Here is a 26358-nt window from a genome sequence, read left to right on the forward strand (position 1 = left end):
TCCAATTCCTTAACTCTGTTTCTGTTGCGATACAAGTCAGTAGGCCACAACCCTTGTTTTTCGGTACTGGTCCGTCAATTTGCTGTGCTTGGTCCCAGACCCTGATGATCTTTTTCCAATGCTACCTCGTCACGCCAAGGCACACAACAGGCGCACGCACGCACACCACAGCTCAAGCCCAATTGCTTAACGACACGAAGCCCTGCCTAGAAATGTTTCTACCCAGTCAGCTGGTTGCCGGTGACGTTGCAGCTGCAGTTGAAGGCCAGTCGATCATCATATATCGCATCTCAATTCCCTGATCATCGAGGCGAAATCAGAAGCGCCTGGTCCAGTATGGTCCAGCCTCCCCATACCCAGATGAGAAAGTGGCTTCCAAGCCATCTGCCATGTGGCAGACTTAGCGCATGTCCAGACCCCCGCCGCCTTCCAGAACTCCGACCACCGACCCTGCCCAAATTTCACTGATGAATCCGTATCCAAATCCATTGAAGCTGCCAAGGCTTCCAAGGACACAATGTCTACCTCTCGTAGCACACAATGCGATACAACCTGTGAACGCTGCTGCGAATGTGCTTGTGGTTCTGCAGACCTGTGGGCCCAATCGATCGGTCCTGGAGGGCGGGGTGATCCGATCCGGGTGAACCACCGATGCTGAACCACCACTGGGACCAATGCCAAAGGCGGTGAAAAGACAGAAGAAAGAAGGAACAAGCCCATCCATCTGGCTAACGCCAAAGCTAACAATTCTTATACCCAAGCATTCAGCACTCAGTCATGTAATTGCCAGCAACAAAGATCCCAGAACCAAAAGGATTATCATATCCGATGCCATCATCACGCGTGACCTGGATGAAGCAGGAGTGCTTTGGCTGTTATATCCCTATTGTGTACTCAATGTAACCTACGTGACGCGGTCTGGACTGCTGTCACCTGCTATTGGGCAACTTGGCACCTCGGAAGCGCAACCGGTTTTCCCTCCCTGAGGGTCTCTCTCTCTCTCTTTCTCGTCCAGCCAGACGAAATTCGACTGGCAGAAGTTCCGGTCCCAGCTTCCCTTAGAGGCTCCACGAGGGGCTAGAATTTTCCCAGCCCGGGATCCTGCCATGATCCACACGGCCACGTAAGAACTGACGATCTCCCGATGGCTACTTGGAACGAACTGGAGACCACGAAACCAAGTCTCCATGAGCCAAGTTTGTTTGCAACTTTGTCTGTCCGCGCGCAAAAGCCTCATAGTCGTGCCACGCAGTAAACACTTCTCGTTACGTCCGTTCTGCGGCTCTCATCCTTTCTTCGCGACGAGCAGCTGGCAGTAAGTAGCCTTATCGGATAGAGATGAGATGGACCTATTGATGGCTCATAGGAGTGCTATAGACTCTACATCGAAAAGAAGCCATCAATTCACTGGAATTCACATCAAAAGAAACAAAACACACGCAGAACAGGTCAAGTAAACTTTCGTGATCTATCATTACTGGTGCATACCTCTATCAAATAATGAATGAGCCAGCAAGCAAGCAAGTTTCGCTCTCTTTCGCGCCCGCTGTAGAAAACACGCTTTCTGTCTTTCTTCCTTTCTGCTGCTCAGGTCTACTGCCGCCTGAGCAGCAGCAAGTTGCTAAAGTCTGACGACAATGAAGATGATGATGACTGTGGGTGAGGCATTCTATACCCAAACTCCGCCGCCTGCCCCCAGTCTGGTCATGATTTCCGTCGTAGCGCCCCAAGTATGTAGGTATGGTATTACAAATAAAAAGACACCCCTGATTATGAGACATGGTCCCCTCCTGTATCCCCCATCGCCGCGCTATCCAAATGAAAGAGAGAGCGTGTGTCTATAAAGGGGGAGACAGAGGGAAGAGAGAGAGAAAGGAAGTCTAATGCCGTAAGGGGTGTAAAGAACATGATAGAAAATGACAATGCCGATCGACAAGGTAGGTAGGTATTGCTTTGCGTAAATATGTAGGTAGTTGTATCCAGGCTGTTTAATGCGTATTGTGTTGTGATGAGAGATGCGAAGCGCGCGATCCGTTCCGTTCATTAACCCCATTCCTGTATATCCCATGTCGTTCCCGATGGCCGCTCCGTGCAATGATGATGGTGATGATAACGATATGTGACCCTTTTCTCTTTACACATCCCGAGAACGGTCGGATGTTTCAAGTACAGCGCCATGTGGAGCAGAGTCGACGACCAATCTAGTCGTCATCCCCCCAAGAAGGCCCAACCGCACTAATCCGCACCGCCGAGTTCTTCCCCTTAATATGCCCCAACAGCATATTCTTCGGCTTCTGCCCGTACGTCTGCACCGGACTATCCGGCCGCGCCACCGCCAACTTCTGCGCCGCCCGGCTGCTCGTGCTCGTCATGGTGGGGTGCTGCATCACGTCCGAGAACCCATCGAAATGGTCGTCGTCATCCACCCCGAGGAAGTCGAGGTCATCGTCCACGTCGTCGTCGAGGTCGTCGGCGTCAAGGGGGCAGAAATGGTCCAGGTCGTACTCCTGCTCCGGCACCCCGTCGAGCTCCACCCGCAGCGGCGACACCATGGGCACCAGCGCGTTCGAGTCCGCCCGCGGGCGGTTGCTGGGTTTGCGCTGGTGGTCCTTGTTGTACTTGCTGACGCCGTGGCCGATGCCCACGCCGAAGCTCTCCCGGCTGCCGGGGCCCTGGGTGCTGGTGCTGTGCCCGTACCCATTCCCGTGACCATGACCATGGCCGTGTCCATGGCCGCTGCTCGAGTACCGCGACGACCGCGCCCGGCTGCGTCCACCCCGCTCGCTCTCCATGTCGAAGTCGAGGAACTCGCTCAGGTCGGGGCTGGGCTCCGCGGAATCGATAGCATCCAGTCCACCAAGAGGGCGGTCCAGGAACATCAGCACGCGCTCGCGGCGGTCCTGTTGTCCCGGCGCCAGGGGACCGGTCGGGACGCCTGTCGACCCGTAGCTGAGGCGGTGGCGGTCATCCGAGTCGTGCGCCCGATGCACCGACGCCGGCAGCCTCGAGCTCGACGCCGCACGCATGGCGCTCTGGCTCGCAGGCCCCGTCCGTTGGCGGCCCGAGAGGGGGCTCTCGCTCCGGTGGTTGCCCCGCTCGGCCGTCAGGTCCTTCATGTTCCGGGCGAGCGACGAGCTGCGGCCGGGGAAGATAACGGGGGACGGGTTGTTGCCGTTGCCTCGCGCATGGTGGTTCGTCCGGGGCATCGACTCCGCCGAAGACTTGCGTCCGTGGCTGCTGATAGTGCCCGTCTTCTCGAACTGCCGGCTGCTCCGGCTCCCGCCGCTGCTGCTGGCCGAAGCATCCTCGAGACTGGCCACACTGCCCTTCTCCCCCTCGAACTCAGCCAGGATGTTCTCCCGCATAATCGCCCGCTTCTTGCGCAGCGCCGCCAGCAGCATCTCCTCCTGCCGGGTGACGGCCATGAAGCGCGCGTTGTGCGCCTCGCTGGCGTCGGCCACCGAGACGCTGCTGCGGTCGATGGACTTGGGCGGCGACTGGATGTAGAAGTCGACGCTGGTCGGCGACAGCGGCGGCGTCGGCTGGTCCGAGTTGCGCTGCCGCGAGAACCGGGGGTCGTACTCGGACAGGGCCTCGCCCGAGGGGGAAGGCTCAGACATGCCGTTTTGCGACGCGGCGTCCGCCGTCGAGGCCACCGGCAGGATGGCGATGACCTTGGCCTCGTGCACGCCGTAGGCGTCCTGGGGCTGCTGGCGGGCCTTCTTGGCGCGGAGCGTGAGCGATTCCATCGTGCCGCTCGACCGCGCCGAGGACTTTCCGTTGGAGCCGCCGCGATCCGATGAAGGTTGCTGCTGCTGTGCCGAGCCAGACTTGTTGGAGATACCGGTCGTCGTGCTGGAGGACGAGGCGGACCGTAGGGTCGTATGCGACACCGCCGCCGTGGGGACTCTGGGCAGGTGCCCAGTAGAGGAATTGGTAGGGACGGTCAGGAAGTCGCTCAGTTGGCTGAAAGTATTGGCTTTGTTGTTGGACTCGGCGGCAGCGCCATTATGATTATTATGGTGGTCCTGCAAGAGAGGAGCGGACATGGGCTGAGACGAGCGCTTGTTGCGGTAGTCGGACGCGGGGCTGCCGCCGTGAGACGTCTGCCCGTGCGACGACATGGAAGACACGGGTGCCGAGTCGCTAAATGTCTCGTCGTCGGACTCGGAGTCGGACAGCGACAGGACGCTGCGCTGCTGCAGGTCCGTGTCCAGCGGGCTCTTCTGCTGAGACACTTTGGAACCGCGCGTGTTCCGGCTCGATATGCTCGCTGCATCCTCATGATGACCGTGGGTATTTTGAATATGTTGATTTTGGAGGGGTGGTGATATGCCAGTGGTGGTCCTCCGACTACTGGTGGAATCTTTGCGATTCCGCTGGGGCTGCTGCTGTTGTTGATGTTGTTGAGGATTATGATGGTGTTGTTGTTGTTGCTGCTGCTGTGGCTGTGGCTGATAAGCCGCTTGCCGCGTCACCGGATTCGACAACGGCGTAATAAAAGAGCTCATGTGCGTAGACGCCGTCGTCAGCGGCGGCGACGGCTCCGACGAGAACCGGTGGTCGTTGGAGGGCGGCATGGGGAACTCGAGCAGGGGCGACGAGGTTTCCGCCTCGGTCTCGTCCTCCTCCACGTGCTCGTCCTGGCCGAAGAGCTGGCGCTCGTAGTGGTCGTACAGCTGGTTCACCTCCGACGTCTTGCTACCCAGGCTCGGCAGCGTCTCGTTGCTCTGCCCGTGGTGGGAGGAGCCGCCGGGCGGCAGCTTGGCCAGCTTGCGCGACGCCCGCTTGCTGCCGAGGCCGTGGTGGAAGGACGGCATGGCGAATGGGGACGAGTCGTCGTGCTTGTCCTTGACAGGTGAGGTTTGCGAGACGAAGGACGGCGATCGCGTTACATAGTTGTTGCCCAGCACGGGCTCGACAGCTAGATTGGGACTCACGTCCTTCCTGCTGTGGTTCTTGGGCCGGAGCAGGGACAGGTCCAGTTTGGCGGGTTTCTGCTTGCGGTCCTTGACCGCGAGCATGCCATCCGCATCCAAGAGATCGGTGATTTTGGTCGGCAAACCCTTGGCCATAGCTGAACTCGACGTCTGCTGCGAGATCGACAGGGGCACCTGGTGCGGGTCGTAATGTGTGAAGATGGTGGAAGCGTTGGACTGCCGCCGCTGCGCGGTCGAAGCGCCCGTCGTCGTCCCATCGCCGCGGTAGTCATGGCCTATGGTGGCCGCCGACTTCTTCTGCCGCAGCTGGCCGTTACTCGTGTAGTCGTTGTTGTGCCGCAACTGCCTGGGAATGATGTCTGATTCCAGGTCCCAGGGACAAGGCGCATGGTGCCCATAGTTGGGGCCAGCGCTCCCACTGTCGTCGTAGTCGTGGTCCTCGTGGCTGCGGATCCCTAATCCAGTCTTGACGGTGGCATAGCCATCGCTGCTTTCTGATATGGAAATGCTGATGCCGGATTTGGCGTCCCACGGCTGCGGCGGGCTGCGAACGGAACTGGAATTGGTCGGCGAGTCCACGTTGATCCCGCCCGTCCCCAAGATCCTCTCGGCTTTCGTCAGGGCAGGCCCCGCTCGCGTCGAGGGCGGCGACGGCTTGGCCTTGCGTCCCGGCACTGGGAATGTGAATTTGGACCGGTTACCCATGGTCGCGGCCTCTCGATAAATTTCAGCGCAACTACCCGCTGCGGATCAGCTGCCTCTGATGGGTTCCCCCAGGATACGGGATACCCGAACGGCAGCTCCGGCGGGGTCTAAGCCAACCTCTCTCCTCTGCTCAGCCCTGTGTGTCCCAAGCATCAATGAAACTTAGTAATCCGGAGGCGGTGTGTCGTTCGAAGATTGCCCGTATGAATACGAGAGTGCGAGACCCTCTGGCGGCGACGACGACAATCAAAGAGGGATGTGATTCCACGGGAGGGGCCGCCAGGCGTAATATGTTGAACCGAACCGTAGAATACCAGTTGTCCCTGCTCAGAAGCACCCGAGTTCACCTGCTACCATTCTCCACCTCTGCTTTGACTATTGTTGCCTCGAATCTCTCTTTTGATTGCGTCGGGGAGCGTGGACCATACTCCCTGTGGATATCTGCCGTCGACGAAGAGAGAGCTTTGCGCTACTTGTCGTGTTGCTGTGCAAGGGGGTACGGATAGGCGGCGACGTCGGCAAGCAACGCGGGGAAGCTATTGATCTTTGTTCTGGATGATGATGTACAGAGGAGAATCCACAGGCAGGTCGGAAAGCCCGTGGGGGTTAGCTACTAGCGAGATGGATCAACAAGGGCCGTCCGTGATGGGCAAGCCCTGGCAGGGTAAAGGAGTAAGTGAGTGAGAGAGAGTGAGAGAGGGCAGAGGAGGGCTGTGTCTCTGTCGATTTGATAAGTTGATCTCGCTCTTCGCTCACGGGACTCGCTCTTCCACGTGCCGGGCGATGAGGGTAAGGCAGGTAGCAAGTATGCAGATGGGGGTGAGAGGAGGAAAAAGGGTTTTGATATTCCAGAACCAAAGTTCGGAAGGGTGACAGGGGACTCGGGTCGCCGAACGAACAGGCAAAATACATGAATGTACCCAAGATGCTAGCATTAAACTGGAGATCGACCGCTTCTTTTCGCTGCAGTCTTGCGCTGGCTCTCTGGCTGTGGCTCTCCGGCTCGCTCACGCTGCGCTACCTCGCTGCTGGTATCTCCTAGGCAGGCAATAGCAGATACGCTACATTTAACAGTTCGACTGTAGGTTAAAGTCTCTTTTCCCTTTTTTTTTTCCCACCATAATCTTGACTTGCAGCTGGGCTTGCTGGGCTGGGCTGGGTTGATGGGTGGTGGCCCGCGAAAGGTCCACTGCGCTTGGCGAGGGGATTTGCAGAATATCGACAGGGGTTTGGGGCGGGTTCCCAAGGAGGACCCCTGTATGTCTACCATCCGTTGTGGGTGACACCCCTTTGGGATGCTGACTGGTCTCCAGTTGATGGGTGTGTGTACGTACTTACTACTCCGTACCTCCAAACCATGGAATACAGTACGGATTCATGTTTGGTGCGCCTGCGCCATTGCGCCAGCCAGACCAGAGAGACTCGAGGAATAGGCATGCAGCCGTGTCAGCAACGAGGCCCGAGGAAGAGCCAAACAGCGACGAAGAAAAAGCAAAACGGGTCTTCTTCTTTCTTCCTTACGTGCGAAGGTTGGACTTGGAGGGAGCTGGCCCTCGGCTGTGTGTGTTTAGTTTGGTCGCCCAGTGGCATTTAGCATCTGGAATAGTATCTTGATCGATCTTTGGTGGCTTTGGACCCTGGGCGCCCCTAAAAGAGGGAGGGATCGGCAATGTAGAACGCCCAATTTCTCCATGGCCAAAAAGTAATCACGAGGCACGACGGCTGAGATTGCACTGAGCAATGGCGGCAACCGGGCTAGGAACCAGCAGACAGAGAGACACAGAGGATTGGGGATAGGTTTGCGAGGATTTGCATTTGCATAGCGGTAGTGGTACAAGTCCATGGCATGGTCGCATCGACTATGAGGTCTGGCATATTGTGACAATCAAACCAAATTTTACCTGGTCGACCGGCAACTTGCGCACGCGGTTTGTTGCGCTGCGCTGCGCTACATGTGGCCTAGGCTTATACACTTAGTGCACCATGCCAGCACATCCCCCAGCTCCCCCGTCCTTGCTCCCAGTTGCATACGAGCCCACGGCCTTCCGCAACGCATCAGAAGGGCGATGGATTGACAATGGCCGATGGCCGATGGCCGATGGCCGATGGACGATGGACGATGAGCAGCAAAAACCTGGCAGCAGCCCGGTGCGCAGGCAACTTAGAACTTGCATTTAGTGACTACGGCTTCGATTGCCCCCCTGATGCTAGGCCCAGAAGGGAGCAAGCGCTGCAGACCCAGCAGACCGCCCCAGCCGCTAGAGCGGAGGTCGGCCAGAACATTGGGAACACACAAGTCGAGACGCTGTTTTTTTCCCTCGCGACCAGGCACAGGCAACAGGGACGGACCTTGGGCAGAGGCTCAATGGGACTGGACTAGTGACGTCTTTTTGTGCCATCGCCTGTCGCCTATGCCGCGACAAATTAGACGCCCTTCTCACCACAACCCAGAACACAACCTTCCGTGCTAGCTGGCCGGCTGGCGTTCTTTTTGGTCTTCCGGGCGATCCACGTACAGGTACTAATTTTACCGTACTGCCCTTTATTGAACTGGGCGGAGGGATGAAGTAACTAAGTAGTTGTCGGCATCGATCAGCCGATGCTGCTGCAGGTACTCCCGAGCTGCCTGTAGGTATTGCACATGGTGGCATGGCATGTCACAACTAAGAAGTAATCACGAAAGTAAAAGTGTACATGCATCAAATGGATGCCGTCAGGAGATGAAGCCAGACACGGAAAGCATTTGATAGCCATCAAATGGTGGTTCACTTTTAGATTGACGACCCTACTCTTTTTTTCTGTCGCTCCGCTGTCTCGGAGGGTCTCAGCAGCGGCAGCCAACAGCCTGCAATTGCGGGAACCTGCAGCAACGACACATGGCTCGATGCGAAAATGAGGAGGTTGCACAAGACGATGGGAATGTCTCAAGTTTCGGCCTACACATGGCGTTCTGGGCAAGACGGCCGGCTCGATGAAATAACCAACTCACTCCCATTTCTGTAAGCAGTAAACGTAAGTTCTCCTTAGTTACTCAGTGCACACACAGACAGGCGACCAACCATCGAGATGGGAGTACGGGTACTGGCATCAGGCATGTAAACAACAGGGGCGACAACCACCAACAGAAAAAAAAAGCAGCTGATCGACGAACGAGCGAGTGAACGAACGCAAACGGAACGCCATGGTAGCGCCGCGGAGACAAAACACAGACATCATCGGCGTCCCCTAGACTCGTCAAACAAGAGGTCGAGGCTGTGCGAGTGCCGACGTAGTATGGCTCCAAGTCCCGACTTACCGACAGACAAACCAAGAAAGAAGGAAAGAACGATTCAAGAATTACGGCAGATAGCACTACAGTAAGCAAGTACATCATCCGGTACTTGATGATATCAGAAGTGATAGACGGAGAATCTACACATCATAGGTATTACCAGGTTATGGCGAACTAGGTAGTCCACGGCGCGTACTTGTACAGTAGCTTATCTTCATTGTGACTCTTAATCCAAGATCGTGGGTTTTTATTTTCTTTCCTTCTTTCTAGCGGCACTCGAAGCAAGTTTTCCTTGTACTGCTTACTTACCGGTGAGCCGCACGGGAGTCCAACAAGCAGCAAAAGAAGAAGGAACAAAAACAAATCGCCAGAACCCCTGTCCGCATCTCCGCTTTGTTGGGCTATCGAGTGGGGCCTCGCTAGGGCGCGAGGGCGATGACGCTTCCACAGACCGAAGGCTAAGAGCCGCGAATAGTCGATAATGCTGGTAATAGTTCCGGTCCCGAATTGCAAGACCTGGGGCTCCAATACAATACAATGCACTTTATTCTACTAGCACCTGCTGCAAAAGGAATCAATAGGACACATGGAAATGCTTATTAGCTTATAGGGCTTCGTATAGTAGTAGGTCGAAACCCCGAGATTGGCCCAGAAAGGGGAAACGATTCCTGATGGCTGCCATGCCATGCCATTCCAAGACACATCAGACAACTTTAGGCAAAGGCAGGCCGTAGAGTGGCCCGGCACGGCACGCTTAATGCCCGCCTAGCTGCTGTGCCCCCTTGGGCATTAGGGTCGCCCATCCCATTCAGCTTTCGCCGCGACGGGCATGACAAAAACGAAATTGACCAGATAATGCGCCAGCTGCAACCTGCAACCCGCCCTTACATGACCAGACTCCCATAAGGATGTCAAGTACGTGCGCGCATGCCTGCCTACCTGACCTATAATTCCGGAATACCAGTCCGCTGTCGGCATTCGACCAAAAAAAGCCCACTCCGTCTGCAACATCGTATCCCATCCCTTGGAAATAAATGGTTCCCCTCCTCTCCCCGGCCAGCACGTTACTGTACTTAGCCCGACCTGAAATCGCCTAAAGGTGCCAAAAGGCCCGGAAGAAATCAATCGACAATCGACTGGCCTTTCTCTCCGGACGCGCGCAATCAAGGCGAAACGACCTACTTAGGAGCAGATGCTACGCCAGATCCAATTTCCCCGACAATCTGCCATGTGAAGTAACCTCCCTTTCTGCTCTCCCCCTTGCCACGAGGCACAGAAACAGCGACGATTGACAGCCGATGGTAAGTAGTACCGTGCATCGTGTGAGAGCTTGTCGCGTGGCACAGGAACGACAGGCAGCCCAAGGCCGTGCGTGCAAAGCGCAAAGCGCAAAGCAGGGAGATGGTGGAAAGGATCGGCAACCCCCTGTCTTGCTGCGTGCTCCTGATAACTATTTCCCATATGCATATGCAGCTCGCTCTACACCCCCCAGCTTCCCATTCCCGTTCGTTCGCCGCCTCTCAAACTTGACCAGATTTGGCCGCCTACCCCAGCCCCAAGCAATCAATATAACTGTCGGCTATAGCTATAGCCAAGCTTCCGTCAGGGGTCTTTTCCAGATCATTTCAGGTCGCCTGTGTGATTGGATCAAACGAACGAACATCTGTGTCAACATCTCCTAGCAGCTGACACCACATGATCGGGAAAGAAGCCATATCACAAATACCGTGCTCACATCTGAACATCAACAGACTCCCGACTCCCGAGCGGTAAAGGAACCGGATACCAGGGGCTACTGCAGAGACGCAAGATGAGATGACTGATCACTGATGAGTGATCAGACCAGACTAGTACTGCATGCACCCTCTCTTTCCCAACGGTCCATGCGGCCATGCGGCCGGCCATGCGATGCCACGCCCCCTTTCTCCCGTGGGCTCAGGCCTCTCCGTTCGTTCGTTCGTTCGTTCGTTCGTTCGTTCGTTCGTTCATCGACGAACCTGTCTTCAGTGGTGTGCCGTATCTTACATCGCGCATACTTGCATGTGCTTAATAAGACTGTCTCTTAAGAATGATGTGCTACATCTCCGACAAGAGCACGTCACGCCACATGCATGCTCTTCTGTCTGACACTTTCCCTCACACCAACAACAAAATAAGCCGCATGGACATCCGGTGGTGATCGGCCAGTAGCCAGAGCCAGTAAGTGGTAATGTAGCAGCAGCCGCCACACGCCGTCGCATGACTACATACAACCGAAACCTGGCCGCCGGAGGACCGTCGTCGTCTTGCCTTACTCAGCCCTACCCATGCAGAGAACGGCCACATGCAGGTGCACCCTAGACCAAAAGACGAGGATGGTTGATGACGACGAGACTCTCGACTCGTCTACATCATACAAAATAATCGTAGTAAAGGGCAACGTTGAGGTAGAGGCAATCCTACTCTGGCTTGTCCTGAAACATGGACAAAAAAGGTTTCTCTAATCTATCACCATATGATATGGCAATTTGTTGAGCTTCAGTAAAATCCTCCGGTACATTCACCCGTCGGAGAAACAGGCAAGTGTTGCGAGCGGCACATTGCATGTTGCGTCTGGATCAGCGCTGGCTTGACTTGTGAACTCGCTCGTCGTACCAGTCACGATGTGATGGGCGCCGTCATCGAAGAAGCAACTCGGCAGTTCTGTACAAAAGCAGCGCTGCTGGGTGTGTTAACGTTCATTCCCAAGTAACGGTTGAAGGCCCGGTTCGCCTTTCCACTTCATATACGACGCTCATAGTAGGCTGTCGCTCACTCTATCTCAAACACCCGTCAAGACTAGGGTAGCAACCAGCATATTGTACATACAAATTACTAGGTAGAAAGTGCTCATCGGGACCGAAGACGAAGAACATGGTTGGTCGGCTGGGAGGCTGAGAATTTGCTTCTGGCGCCCACCGGGAACGAAAAAGCCAGCGAGGGATTTGAAAGAAGACCCTAGCTCGGATCTGACGTTGCCGATCCAGATCCCGGCTAGCGAACCACTGATGAAACCTGGGGGAGAAAATTGTCGAAATGGGTCTGCTGCTGCTGCCAAAATCACATATGCTAATACGAGCAGTGGCAGAATATTCCTGAGCCGTCTCTCTAATCTTGCTGTGGTATATCATATGCAAGTATACGTGCGCATGTGATGACAGCAACATCCGCCGAAGAGCCGGCCTCGAAAGACCAGAGAGCTGTGCGTCTTGTCATCTCTTACGAGGTCTGTCAGATTGGCGTGTTATCACGTATGTGACAAAAGGAAAAGAGATAAAAAAGCCTTAACCTTACCTGGGATAAACATCAGATCACCGAAACCATTGCTACGGTAGCAGCAGCAGCAGAGAGTCCTGCCCAAGCCAGGGAAACGAAACAGAGACAGAACCCTCTCACATGTCACCAATTTCCACGCCATGGATGCAACCCTGAGCTGACCACGAGTGGCAGCAGTCCAGTCCAGGATGAAGGGTGTAGTGAATAAAGCCGCATCAGCTCCATAGGATGGAGGAGTGGCTCTGCTGACTCTGCTCTCACCGACAGTCGATACCCAAGAAACAGTATGTTCAGGTTCGATGCGACACCTATTACCAGCTGCTTCCCGTTCGACATGGTGAACTTCAGGCAAGTGGCCAGGGCCTCTTCTGAAAGCCAATGGCGGGAAGGACCCCGCCGAGCCGCGTGCACGCTCCACTGCTTATTGTACTTACTGTGTTTGTGTGCGTGAGTGTGAGTTGTCGTTTCCTTTATTTTGGTTTTTTGTTTTTTTGGTTCCTTGCATTGGTTCTGCTTGACTGACACGCCGGACGAGCGTCAAATGGCATCATCCGAACTCTTATCTTTGCGCTCTCATGACTCTGACGCAGTCATGAACCCGCCCGTGTGTCGGCCAAGCACAAAGCAACAACAACAAACAAGCAAAAGACAACAGGCCGAGTCCTGGCTACCTACCTAAACTGCCTCCTCATCACCGCTGTGCTGCGCTTCCCTCCACATCTTCTGTCGTAGGCATGAGCTTGCTTCTCTCATGCAAACAGCGCCAAGCTCCATCCTCCTCCTCACGTGCCCCCCATCGGCCCCGGGACTAGTTCTCTTGGTACCCCGCGATGTCACTCGATGAAGCAAGCAAAGCCATCCTCGCCCGCGACCGCCGCCCTCCGCGCGGCCCGGCAACCGGCTCCCCCAAGGCCAATCCAGTGCGATGTACCACCGCCCCGACTCCCTCCCCTTCCAGACCATTGACGTGTTGATGTTTGAGAAGAATACCTAGCACACCGCGAATAGAACGAACACAAGCGCGTGCATCCCGACTTTGGCGATGTCCATCCATCCCGGCTACAGTAGGTTTAGAGCCATTTGGATAGGTAGGACAAAGATAGACAGACAAGGGCATCCACATTCCCCATCTGTGTGTTCGACTAACAGCGGCGACCTGCAAGGCGGTGGGCTAGCCAATGTCGCCTTGCAGTAGCCATGTTCATGCGCAAGAGGCAGCTAGACGAGAAGAGAAAAGAAGGAATCCAGTCCTTCTGCTTTCTACACGTCAGCCGCAAAATATTCCCGCAAACCCTTACGCCTGGCGACGCACGACGGACCCGACAGTGCGTTCCCCCCTCTCTCCTTCACTGCCCAGTGAGAGACGACGCTATGTAACCTGTGGATGAGAAAAGGCTATTGGTAGGTCTGCCAATCAACCACAGACGGCCGGTCTTTGGATAGGGTCTGCTGCCGCCCGTACATAGTACTACGCGGCAACGAACACCCTACTGGAACACCCATCCATGCAGATTGGGTTCCTGCCTGCAATGGCACCGTTCCAATGCGCCGCGGCAATTACGAGTTTGGTTTGGTCTGGTTTGGGTCTGGGTAAAAAAGAACACGCAAAAGTCTCCGACTCGACCAAAAAGCCCATTTCATTGCCAAGCAGCCCCATTGTCAATTATGCCATCCATCCAACCCCAACCCGCCCAAAGGCTGCTTACGGTTGATGGTGCCTTTCTGGAAGGACGACGCGTCGGTGGTAAAACAACATGTCATGCGGCTATTTCGTGCAGGTGCCAAGGATCTCCCATGCCTAAACGACGTTTCAGGGGATTGCGGCAGTTGGACGTGGTGTGGTTGGTGGTGGTTGGGCGAATGAACCTACTTGCTGCTACGTGTCGCAACCCGCCACCACTATTGTAGTACTACATACAGCACTGTGTTTGTTTCCTGGAAGTTAGAGTTCGATATTTCTAATGTCGTCGCCGCTTTCGTGAAAGCACGATCCCGGGTGAGTCAAAAGTATATGGCGATGCTTTACATGGGTTAGGGCTTATTAATCTCTCTCAACCCGGTTTCTTGTTGAGCCGGCCGGCTTGTTCCTGCTCTAAGCCCGGCATCGGCAGATGCCAGCGCACCGTCATTCTGGGCCGACGAGGCATCCCATTTGGAAGAAAGGTGATTGATTGGGAAACTGTACTTGCGATAGTTTCCATACGAGATAGGAAAAAGCTTCATTTGGACAGGCACTTGAGTACTACCTACTGAATACGACGTCCAGGACGGTAAAGGGTTGCGCGAGTAGCATCACGAGTTTAGATTAGAGACAGAGACATGGAGAGAGACGCACAAAGCAGTTTCCATCCCAGCCACCCCAGCCATACGTCAGGTCCTTGCTTAATCTGCATATGCTGCGATGATACCTGTGGCCGACTGGATGCGAATCCGTGTTAAAGGTTAGGCTCGGGTGTTACGCGATTGATTCACCACCGCCGCCGCCGCCGTGATAGCTCAAATGCACCTACTTACATTACGTGCAGCAATTAAACAAACTCATGAGACTTCCTGGGCTATATAATCTTCTATACGATATATGACTTACGAGCTTGGGCCTTACGGTAGGCAGCCGCATGCACCTTTGGGAAGCTTGGGACGAGGTACTTAACTTTGTCCTACCTTGGGTAGTGTGTGATTGTATCGTGTGTAAAAAGGGGACAATAGCGTATCATCTATCACGCGTTCTTGTATCACGAGTTCTGCTCAGACATAATCATCATCATGGCTAGGGGCTCTCGACTCCAGCACTTAGAGTATCCGCAACTCCGTCACAGGGCGAACCATCTGTAATACGAATATCAACAGTGGACTCTTGATGCTAACTACACATCTCCAAGTAACATTTCTTTTCTCTCATTCTACAATAACAAAACTGTCAATCCCCTCACTAGTCCCGTAAACCCCCTCTCTCCCACCCCCATCCTCATCATCCCCCCTAATCCAACAACACCTCCACATCAAACCCCCGATCCGTCCTCAACTGATACTCCGGCAACGTAGCCGGCCCGCAACTCCCCGTCCCGAGCCCGTGATGGAACCAATCCAGCCTCACCACCGTATCCTCCCGCTTCCGCCTGCGCAGCTCGAACGGGTGCGTACACTCGTCCACGTCCTTGGTGGCGTAATGGCTCGCACAAAAGCTCGCCCCGTCATGGTCCCCGAACCGCGCCCGCAGCAGCCGCCCCTCGTCCTCGGCCCCGCCCCACCGGTCCCGGAACTCGACCCAGCGCACGTCGGTCCGGTTCCCGCCCTCCTGCGGGAACTCGTAGTCGGTCCAGAGCGCGTCCGTCGCGAGCCCCCAGGTGTTCATGTGCTGCGAGAGCTTCTTGTCCACGTACGACTCCCCGGGCCCCCGGCCAAACCACTCGACGATGCGCACCCCCTTCATGGCGAAGCTCAGGCCGAACCGCGCAAACGTTGAGGGCAGCAGCGGGCCCGACGGCTTCGCGGCCTGCACCCGCACGCTGCACCACTCCCGCGTCACCGTGTACGTCGTGACCGTGTCGACGCCCCAGGCCAGCACCGGCGGCGCCACCCGGCCCTCGACCACGATCTTGCACGCCCCGTCCGCCTCCTCGGTCGTCGTGATGCGGCGGAAGTGGTGCTTCGTCTGGTGCACGCGGCGGTCGACCCACTCCTTCCCAAACGGCCCGCCCCGGTCGTTGTCCGTCAGGGCGCGGTAGAAGTCCAGCACCATGGGCTCCGTGATCAGGTTCGTGTGCGGGCTGCTGCCGCCAGCGCGCGTCAGCGAGCAGAGCGAGCCCGTCTCGGTACTGATGCCGAACGTCGTGCCGTTCGCGAGCGTCGCCTGGATCATGCCGTCGACCGCCTGGATGCGCGGGCCGCCAGGTGTCTTGGAGGAAGGGGTCTTCAGGAGAGCCAGAGGTCTGGGTGGGGTCAGCAGCACCTCGCCGAACGCGACAATCTGCCCGCGATATGCCCATTTGGTGGCCTCTCGTCTTGTGAACTGCAGCCGCAGCCAGGTCTCGGACGCGAACGTCGTCTGGGGAAAGCCCCCAATCACCAGCTTGGCCTTGGTGTGAGGCTTGATGCCCTTGGGGATGTACACCTCGCGGCCGATGATCTGGGAGCGGTCCGAGATGATCTCCCAGTCGCAGCGCAAGTGGTCGAGGGAGACGGAGTCGTAGCGGTTGATAATCTCCACCACCATGCCGTCGTTCCCGACCACTTGCACAGGCTCGATGGCTTTGCTGTATTCGATGAGTCCGGGGGTCACGGTGTGGTTGGCGAAACACAGCCCGTCCATGACGAAGTTGTAGTCGTTGGGCTCGTCGCCGAAATCGCCCCCGTAGGCCATGTAGGCTTCACCTTCTGCATTCTTTGTAAGTAGCCCATGGTTGGCCCACTCCCAGACGAAACCTCCCATCAATCTCGGATACTTGTAGAAGGCGTCGATGTACTCTTTAATCGCCCCAGGGCCGTTCCCCATCGCGTGAGCGTACTCGCACATGACGAACGGCTTCTTCCATCCTTCTTCCTCTCCAAACTTGATCATGTCGTCCACCGAAGTATACATCCGACTGTAGATATCGGCGGTCTTGGCGTCGTAGTCCCCTTCATAATGCACAAGGCGCGTCGAGTCCAGCTTTTTGATCTCGTCGTACATGGCCTGGTGGTTCCTGCCGTAGAACGACTCGTTGCCCAGGGACCACATGATAATACAGGGGTGGTTTCGATCCCGCATCACCATCTGTCTGGCCCTGTCGACATAGGCCTCCTCCCAGTCCGGGTTGTTGGAGGTGAAACTCGCCGGATCTTCACCCACTTCGCCAAAACCGTGGCACTCCAGATCAGCCTCGTCAAGCACCCAGAACCCCAGTTCGTCGGCTAGTTCATATAGCCTAGGATCGTTAATATAGTGCGATGTCCGGATCGCATTGATGTTGTGGAATTTCATGAGATACAGATCCCGTCGAAGGAACTCGTATGGGACAGCCCGCCCGGACACGGGATGGTGTTCATGGCGGTTCACGCCTCGGAGTTTGACCGGGTTTCCATTGACGCAGAACACGCCGTCAATCAGTTCTGCCCTGCGGAAACCGACCTTGTGGGACACATGAACATCTTTTGTAGACAGCACCAGCGTGTACAGGTAGGGTGTCTCGGCTGTCCATTTGTGCGGGTTCTTGATGCTGCGCTTGAAAGAAGATGACGAGGGCTCGGATGTCACTTGTGTATCTTTCAGAACCACCGACCCATCTGCGTCGAGCAGTTTGAGAGAAACTGAGGTATCCTTGGTATCACCACTCAACTTGTAATCGACAGTAAGACTGGCATCTTGGAAGTCATCATCCAACAGAGTCTGGATATGAAAATCCTCAAATCGTGTAGACGGGAACGAATGGAGCCAGACGTCTCTGAATATGCCGCTTAGCCACCATTGGTCTGCAGGCGGACGTTAGTCAAATATTGCATACATGCCCATAGTGCAAGTTGCAATAGTCGTCACGGGCAAATATGGGTACAGCCAAGTCGTGGGTGGCTGCCAGACTTTGTGAAAGTATGCATGAACTTGACAATACGAGAGTGTGATAACTTACCCTGATCTTCGATATAGCTCCCGTCACACCGCTGGTACACCTCTACGGCGAGATAGTTCTCATCCGAGTCCAGGTCCAAAGCTTGCGTGACATCGAACTCACTCGGGTTCCTCGAACCCTGAGAGTAGCCGATTTCCGTCCCATTCAACCAGACGGTGAAGGCGGAGTCGACGCCTTCGAACCTCAGACGCCATTGGTCGCCGCCCTTCTTCAGGCGCTCCGGGACCTGGAACTTGGTAACATAGCGGCCGCACTCGTTGTCATCGTACGGGACATGCGGAGGGTCCACGGGAAAGGGGTAGTTCACGTTGGTGTACTGGGGGCCCTTGCCGAAACCCTGGCATTGCCACATGCCAGGGACCTTGACGAGGTCCCATTTCGAGTTGTCAAAGGAAGGGTCCCAGAAGTCGGTCGGACCGTTGAAAGGGCCCTGGGTGAGGTGGAAGCCCCATGTGCCCGACAGCAGAAAACTCCTCGCCCGGGTGACATCGGAGGACAGAGCATCCCTCTCAGAGTCGTAGGTGAAGAAATGGCTTCTTGGCGGAAGGGTATTGCGGTGGATCACCTGCAAATTACTCCAGTCGGGCACATGGTCTGGCCGCACTTTGGACTTGTTGTTGTCGATGCTGAACGGTGGACCAGACCTTGAGTCGCATTGTCCCTCGGGGTTTAAAGGGGAAGCGCATGTCTGATTGGAGTTTGGAGGGCTTCCTGTTGGGCTGTGGGTATATTCTAGACTCAGGTGGAGGCTGTCCACGGCGTCGATGAGAAGACGGTCGACCGAGATAGGTGGCTGCCTCGGTGTCTGGGCGTTTCCGGTTGCCATGCCTGGGGCTAACAGGCCGGTTCAAGAGTGCAAATGGCTTAGTCTGGATGGAGATGGGGATGGATGACGGGTCATTAAACGAGCAGGGAGCTGGCTAGCATGGAACGAAACAGTTTGAAATGACAGAACGGCCTTGTATTTGGCGCACGACCTTGTGACGAGGGCGGCTCTCGATGTGCAACTCTATTTGATCAATGAAGCGCTGCGAGCAGGCAGATATGTAAAGTGTAACTAGCGTCTGCGTACGCTGTGCTTTCAGATTACGCTGCACATCAAAACGGAGAGTGGCAGCTCAATTCAGGGCTTTAGACTGATGCTGCAGTCGTATGCGCAATACCTACTAAGTAGAGTAGGATTGGGGGAATGGGTGAGAAAGGGTGGTTGGTGGTAACGGGACAAATAATAACGACAGGGTGGTTTGGCCGGAGCTCACCGTTTAACATTCGATAGTTCTAGAGCGGTAAGAACGTAGCTTCGGGGGAAGAGTGCGGGGGAGACTTTGGAGAGGGTGAAACCAGGCACGAGGGAAGACAGGAAGGTGGGGCAAAAACGGGTAGCCATGGAAAGCTTGCCCGTTCGATTGGTTGACGACCCAGGAATTTCCCGCCCGCCATTTGAGATCCATAACCCATGATCAGAAGACCCGAGGATTTGATTCAGTTGATCTATCTGGTGAACCCGAAAAATCATGCGGCCACCGGATGATAGCTTGTGTCCAGTCTGTCCGGCGCCGTCGACTTGTCAGTGACAGCCGTAGCTTGACTTTAGGCGCCTGGCTAGTACAGTAAACCGGATACCACCCGAAGGCAATGCACGCCATGGCCCGCGTCCTACCTTAGGTACTTTTCCACGACTTGGCTCTTGTTAAAGCAATGGATGCTCAAGAGGCCTGGTAACTACTCGAATCACCCAACGGGCCAAAATGGACGCTAGATCTCGGGAATGACTTGGGTGACGGGGGTCCGCTACATGCATACATGGGTATGCCAAGTCCAAGAACAGAAACAACATCGAAACTTGCAGACCACTTGACATCTTGCCTCGGCCCGGCATCCTCTCTAAGTTACATCTCCGGCGTATCACCTGTATTCTCCCTACGTAATCTGACCGTCTGCTTGGGACGGACACGGCTGTCAACACAAAAGACTGGAGTGGTCGACCTTCCCCTTCTACACGAATGGACGCATGCATGGGCTTTCTTCGTTTGGGATACCTTCTCCATGGGGCAACTGCTGGACGGAGCAGGGGCTAGACTCGGCGGCTTCTTCCATCTGACGAACTCCCAGGTACCCATCCACGCTTTACCGCATGCGCCCAAGAATACCACCCTCACCGCGTGAAGTCAGCCCAGCCCCGGGACAAGAGAGAGAGCAGAGCATCGACCCATTCAGCTTTTCTAACGACCCCTACCCCAGGCGACATCCCCACCTCCGCATCTAACCCCCGTCGCTTGCCCAGGTCCCTTCTCCAGCTCGCTTCTGATTGCACAATGGGCAACGATGTATGTGGGGGAGGCTTCGCTCGCGCAGGAATCTCTTGGTCTATGGGCGGGGAAAACTTGGCCAGCTCTCATAGCCGCACCATGGCCTCGTGGGCGCCCCGGCTTCATGCGGACCGAGGTGTAGGCTATATAGAGACCCGGGTCCCGATTTCTTGCATGCGTCTGGTTCTCCCCTCAAGTGATCGACAAGCCTCCCTCTCTCGCGTCTTACTTGTCAGCCTCAAGTAGGTTCGTTCTTCAACATGGCCAGCTACTCAGAAAAGCCCGAGGCCTCGTCCGTCATGGACGAGAAGCCCCATGGCGAGGTCCGCGAAGTCGCCGCGGCGTCGGTGGCCTTGACCGCGGCCGTAGCCGAGCAGAAACCTAATCTTCTGTCGCCCAACATGATCCGCCTGTACTTGATCATGTCGATCGGGTACCTCGTATCGACCATGAACGGGTTCGACAGCTCCTTGATGGGCGCCATCAACGCCATGAAGCCCTACCAGGAGACCTTTGGGCTCAACGGCAAAGGCTCCTCCACCGGCATCATCTTCATCATCTACCAGGTGGGCCAGATTGCCAGTTTCCCATGTAAGTTCTCAGCAAGACACAGGTATACCGAAGAGGCAAACGGCTGACCGACCTAGTCTGCGGCTTGCTCGCTGATGGCATCGGACGCCGGTGGTGCATCTTCATCGGATGCTTCATTGTTCTCGTTGGCACCGCGGTTCAGGCCACCGCCCACGAACAGGGGCACTTCATCGCGGGACGATTCGTTCTTGGGTTTGGTGCCGCGATTGCGTCCGCCGCGGGCCCGGCTTACATTGTCGAGCTTGCTCATCCCGCCTACCGTGGAACCATGGCTGGACTGTGAGTAGCCAACCTGTACCGGATGGGGTACGTAGAACAAACTTGCAGGCTAACCAAGAATGCCTACAGGTACAACATCTTTTGGTGGTTTGGAAGCATCCTGGCTGGTTGGACCACCTATGGTACCGAATTGCACATGAAGGACAGCTGGGCCTGGCGGACCCCGACAGTGGTCCAGGCTGGTATCCCTGTCGTCGTCATGTGCTTCATCATGTTCTTCCCCGAGTCCCCTCGATGGCTGATTCACAAGGACCGTGCCGAAGAAGCGCTGGCCATCCTGGCCAAGTACCACGGCGACGGCGATGCCAACTCCCCCTTGTCCAATTGCAATACCGCGAGATTGTGGACGAGCGTGCTCTCGCTGCTAATGACAACCCTTGGTGGGACTTCCGCGAGCTCTACAACACCAAGGCCGCCAGATACCGTCTGTACATGGTCATCGGCATGTCCTTCTTCGGTCAATGGTCTGGCAACAACGTTGTCAGCTACTTCATGGTAAGTGTCGACCCCCTTTGTTCATCTCCGTTCTTTGAACAACGGCTGACACTATCTTTCTCATCTTACAGCCCGTCATGGTGGAAGCTGCCGGTATCACAGACACCAGCAAGCAGCTCTTGATCAATGCCATCAACCCCATATTCTCCATGTTGGCGGCCGCTTACGGTGCCACCCTTCTCGACAAGCTCGGACGCCGCACCATGATGCTCTGGGGCCTCGGCGGCGCGCTGATCTGCTACGCCCTGCTGACCGCCTTCACGGCCGAGTCGGAGCACAGCCCCAACCTCGCGTACGGCACCATCGTGTCCATCTACCTGTTCGGCATCTGCTTCTCGTGGGGCTTCACCCCCTTGCAAACCCTCTACGCCGTCGAGGTGCTCGACAACCGCATGCGCGCCAAGGGGTCCGGCCTCAACTTCCTGTTCCTCAACGTGGCCATGGTGGTCAACACGTACGGCATCAGCGTCGGCATGGAGAAGATCGGCTGGAAGCTGTACCTGGTGTACATTGGCTGGATCTGCGTCGAGCTGGTCGTCATCTACTTCTTCTTCGTCGAGACGGCCGGCAAGACGCTCGAGGAGATGACGGAGATTTTCGAGGCGCCCAACCCGCGCAAGGCGAGTACGAGGAAGGTCAAGATGGAGGTCGACCGGGCCGGGCGGGTGGTGGGCGTCGATGATGAGCATGTGCCGGTCTGAGGGATGTCGATCCCAGGCGGTTCGCGCCTGTCGGACGACCAAGGATGTTGCTCTGCTATGTAGTAGTTGTTGCACGTGGCAGGTGGTCTCCTAAGGCCACCTCGGCTCGGAAATAAAATCACCTATCATATTACTGCGGCCCGAGACTCTTAGGGGGGCAAACCGTGATTATGCTTGATCTGCGTAGAACCTGCCAGAAGGTAATCGACAGTGTTTAAAAACTGGAATCAGAGCTCGGCCGTCTTCTGTCATTCGCCTTGGTCAAGGGGAGCTGAAGGGACGGAAAGCTATGTCGGATAGAGCGTAGAACGTGACTTGACTCGCCCTTGTCCGTGCGAAAGCCGTCGTGACAGTTGCCCAAATCTTGATGGCGGCAACGCAAACACAGCCGCACAGTAAATGTGTCAGGATACCAGCTACGGCATCCGAACTCCCGGAGAGCAACGGGCCTTCCCCCGCGTCCCTGCGAAAGTTGGACTGTTGCCCAGTTCTCAAATGTCAGTATCTACACGTTTAGCCTTGAGAGTTTGTTATCTGATGGACACCGTTTCAGGCCTCAGATGAAGTATTTACAGGCTCTATTTGGGTAGGAAATACATCTCATTCCATCCGAGATATGGAGATCGAGGGAATAACGGAAAAGGCTGATGCCGTAGCAAGGCAACGGTGAAGATATGTTTCAGCGCCACAGGTATTGCAGACGCACGAGATACCTGTACCAAGGCTGAAAATGAAAAGAATTTCAACGGTAGCCTGTACTGCAAGCAGCTGCTTCGTCCGATGTCTGTTTCAACTGTCATCGTGCGAAAGGGGGCACTGACGCCATGGACACCCCGGAACATTGTTTTGCAAACGTCTGTGCCAAAACAAGAGCTGTCGCCGCCGTCGAGCCTCTCTTCTTCCCCGCGCCTCCCTTTTCAGATCTACGACTGTGCCGGTCTGATGGTACTGCTAGTAGATAACTTTACTCCGAATACGCTGTCTGTGGTAGACTAGTAGCAAGGCATTGCTAGTCGCGTGAATGTGATTTTCTCTCGGTCGATTTGCATTCGACGTCAGTTGTGACTTGGGTGGTCTCCTGTTATCACCTTAATAGAGGCGACGAGTATTCTTACTTACGCTCACCCATGCCTGAGACGAGATGGGGGTTGCCATGATCCGGCTCCATCGCGTATAGAAGCCATACCGCGTGTCGATCTCAGTTGATACAATCTTCGACGACCACGGGTTCGCTCGGTATACGAGAGAGTCGTGGTATACACATCTTGTCGACCCGGGCCAGCAGCCGCGGTTCACACGCTTAATCATCCTCAAACACCAAGCCGGTGAGCCTGTGGTGTTAGTAGTTTATATCAGGTAGGCAATAAGCCTACCCCTATCAGTAACTAAAGCACCTGCAGGCGCGGAAGAGCTGATGGATCACTAGATCCCAGCGGTGTATCCGTTTGTCAAATCCTTACCTTGGAATCGACGAGGCTCCCTCACGACCGCCACGGCCTGAGGGAGCGCCATATCCCTATTCGACGACGCGAGTCGCCACGCGGAAAGATTCCTTGACACGATGCAGATGTCATTACTCCCACGTCTCCGCCCGACCTTGCCTTCGCCCATTCCCCCATTGACATCGACATCGACATCAACATCATCATCATCATCATCATCAACATCCTCTTCATCCACAACATCATCAATACCGCAACAGCCGTTGTCTGTCCAAACACCCCCGCTCGCACAACTGCCACCGCCGCCACCTCCCCTCATACCTCCACCGCCACCCCCAGGCTCCGGCGGGCCCAGTGTGGTGACAGTGACGTCCAGCGCGACGCCGAGCATACCTCCGAGTCTGACGACGACGACAACGACGACAGCGACAGGGACGGGGACGACGTCGCCCGAGACCATCGGCTTCCCGGCGCCGGGCTTGATCTCGACCGTGACCACCACCACCACGACCGCCACGACGACCAGCGCCGAGGAGAGCAGCGCGAGCCCGAAAAGCGGCAGCGGCGGCGACTCGGGCATCTCGCCCGCGGCCGTCGTCGGCATCTCCATCGCCCTGCACGTCGTCGTCACCGTCATCCTAGTCCTAGTCGTCCGAGCCTACCGGAACAAGTACAAGAGGCTCAAGGCCCAACAGCAGCAACAGGCCGGAGGGGAAGCAGTACGTGGAGGAGGCCCTAGCGGCGGCGGCGGCGGTCGGCCTCCTCCTCCCCCTCCTCCTGTCGCCGCGAAACGCGCCTCGCCGCGAGAGGTGTTGAAGAAGAGGCTGTCCCACTCCCTCCACAGCAGCGCCCGGCTGACCCAGGCCACCGACTGGATCAAGCTGCAGGACAACGTGGCGGCGACGGCCTCTTCGGACGCCTCGTCGTCGTCTCCTCGGCGGAACGTGCGGGACGTGCGACTCGGCGGCGCCTTGGACCGCAGCCTCCCGCCCCCGCCCCTCGCGACGCTGCCGCCTCATCCCAGCACCCCTACCACCACCACCGCCGCGACCACCCAGAACCGTCATAATAACATGGCTGCCATGACAAACGACAACAGCGGCCGAGCGCCCGGCGGGCTCAACATCAGCGACGCCGCCGGGGCCGGGATGCGGCTGCCGAGCTACCGCACCAGCCGAAGCTCGGCGGCCTACAACCAGTTTCTAGGAGGGGCAGGACCAGGAAGCAGAGGCAGAGGAGGCACTGGCGACGACAGAAGCCGCGAGGAGCCCGTGCTCTCCGTCTGGAACGACGCGCGCTGGAACGAGGTGCTGTACCGGACGCTGCAGGAGCCTCCGCGGTCGCAGGCCGCGTCCGTCTCGCAGGTCTCGGTTTCGTACTACGGTGACGACGAGGACGACCACGGCAACACCCTCCCGCCACAGCCTTCCACGGCGGGGTCGCTGCGGCAGATGCACTCGCGGCGGCGGTTACTGGGGGCCAATGATAACATTAATCACAGCGACGATGAAGAAGAAGTGATACAGATTGGGCACAGGCCGGAGGACGTCGACGATGCAGGGAGGAGTCTCGACAGTCCGACAATGATGGTGCGAGACGCGGTGCCGCCCCCTCTGCGACCATCGATGCGCGCTGCGATGAGGCCGCCGCCACCACCGCCGGCGGCTTTCCAGTCACGCTGGTCGGTGAGTAGCTAAACTACTATTACCTACTTAGCCAGCCGCCAGGTTGATTAATTGACTGATGGGTTAATTGGTATGTACGAGGCAACGAGGCGGTTATAGGGGGGCTCCGAAAGCAAAGTGAGGACGAGTGTTGCTGAGGTTATGGTGGATGATACCCCCTTTTTTCTTTCCTCCCGTTCCCCGCATTCCTTAAAACTGGGTGCATTGCGAATCCAGGGTAGTAATTGGAATGGGCTGTTGCTATACCTTGCAATCTACAACTTCATGCGGCTAGCCTCCCACCAAGTAGCGATTCCAAGGCGGGCACTTCTGGGGCCGCTTTCTGTGCATCCCAATGGATATTAATTAAGAAACTGGGACCGCCTCAAGAAAAGTTGCAGGATTGGAAATGACGATTGGCGACCGATGTGAAGTATAATGTGTCATGCATATTTGACATTGACACATGCAGCTCCAGCTTTGTCCAGTTTGCGGCTGTAGCTGAGAAAAACACTCAAATAGCAGCAGCCACAACAATACGCCGGCATCAATTGACTTTTGCATCGCATGCATTAACATCATGAGCTGCATTATCGAGCATTCCAAAAGGACTAGTGCAATGGAATTTGCTCACACACTAGATGTGTGTACTTTTCACCTGCACTGGTCGAGCTGCAGCTGTAGCACAAATGCTGTCGGAGGTTTCTAATCGATTACAGGGGACTATCCAGAGACGCTCCCATCTCACTTGCACTGAAAGCAGCCTCTCTATCAATCCATTCAATGCTGTATGAAAGCAACATCACCTTCAACCCCACCAAGGTTGTCGTGTCAAAAGGAGACGATCCCATCCAATGCCTGCCCGGAATGCGCCAGCCTTTGCGACCCGGGTGTGGAGTGGCTTGCTCTTTCGCTCTTTCCCACTCTTATCCACGTGTAACTGACTAACAAGCTGTCAAAACAATGCTGGTTAGAGAAGGCGCCCATCAAGGCGCAGTTGCTCAGCATGAGGCCATGGCCGGCCAGCGCAGCGCCGCCAGAAACCATAATTGACACAAGCCAGC

General features: G+C 56.1%; 4 protein-coding genes across 4 annotated transcripts; 2 read left to right on the top strand and 2 right to left on the bottom strand.

Annotated features, from left to right (window-relative positions):
* Window positions 1-2201: 2201 nt before the first annotated feature.
* PG985_003396 (uncharacterized protein) lies at window positions 2202-5645 on the bottom strand (the record flags this gene model as incomplete). Its single annotated transcript, XM_066823165.1, has 1 exon — window positions 2202-5645. The coding sequence occupies one exon, from the start codon at window positions 5643-5645 to the stop codon at window positions 2202-2204; it is 3444 nt and encodes a 1147-aa protein (XP_066690597.1).
* A 9542-nt stretch (window positions 5646-15187) lies between these two features.
* Window positions 15188-18639, bottom strand: PG985_003397 (Beta-galactosidase; the record flags this gene model as incomplete). Its single annotated transcript, XM_066823166.1, has 2 exons — window positions 15188-17658; window positions 17814-18639. 2 exons carry the CDS (start codon window positions 18637-18639, stop codon window positions 15188-15190), a joined length of 3297 nt encoding a protein of 1098 aa, XP_066690598.1.
* Window positions 18640-20382: 1743 nt separating this feature from the next.
* On the top strand, window positions 20383-22188 carry PG985_003398 (uncharacterized protein; the record flags this gene model as incomplete). The annotated part of the gene is made up of 5 exons (XM_066823167.1): window positions 20383-20713; window positions 20770-20992; window positions 21062-21310; window positions 21412-21487; window positions 21559-22188. 5 exons carry the CDS (start codon window positions 20383-20385, stop codon window positions 22186-22188), a joined length of 1509 nt encoding a protein of 502 aa, XP_066690599.1.
* A 1561-nt stretch (window positions 22189-23749) lies between these two features.
* PG985_003399 (uncharacterized protein) lies at window positions 23750-25327 on the top strand (the record flags this gene model as incomplete). Its single annotated transcript, XM_066823168.1, has 1 exon — window positions 23750-25327. The coding sequence occupies one exon, from the start codon at window positions 23750-23752 to the stop codon at window positions 25325-25327; it is 1578 nt and encodes a 525-aa protein (XP_066690600.1).
* Window positions 25328-26358: the final 1031 nt, after the last annotated feature.

The sequence above is a fragment of the Apiospora marii genome, assembly GCF_038362585.1.
Source record: "Apiospora marii strain CBS 49790 chromosome Unknown utg000002l_segment0_segment0, whole genome shotgun sequence".
In the NCBI taxonomy this organism is placed as follows: Eukaryota; Fungi; Ascomycota; class Sordariomycetes; order Amphisphaeriales; family Apiosporaceae; genus Apiospora; species Apiospora marii.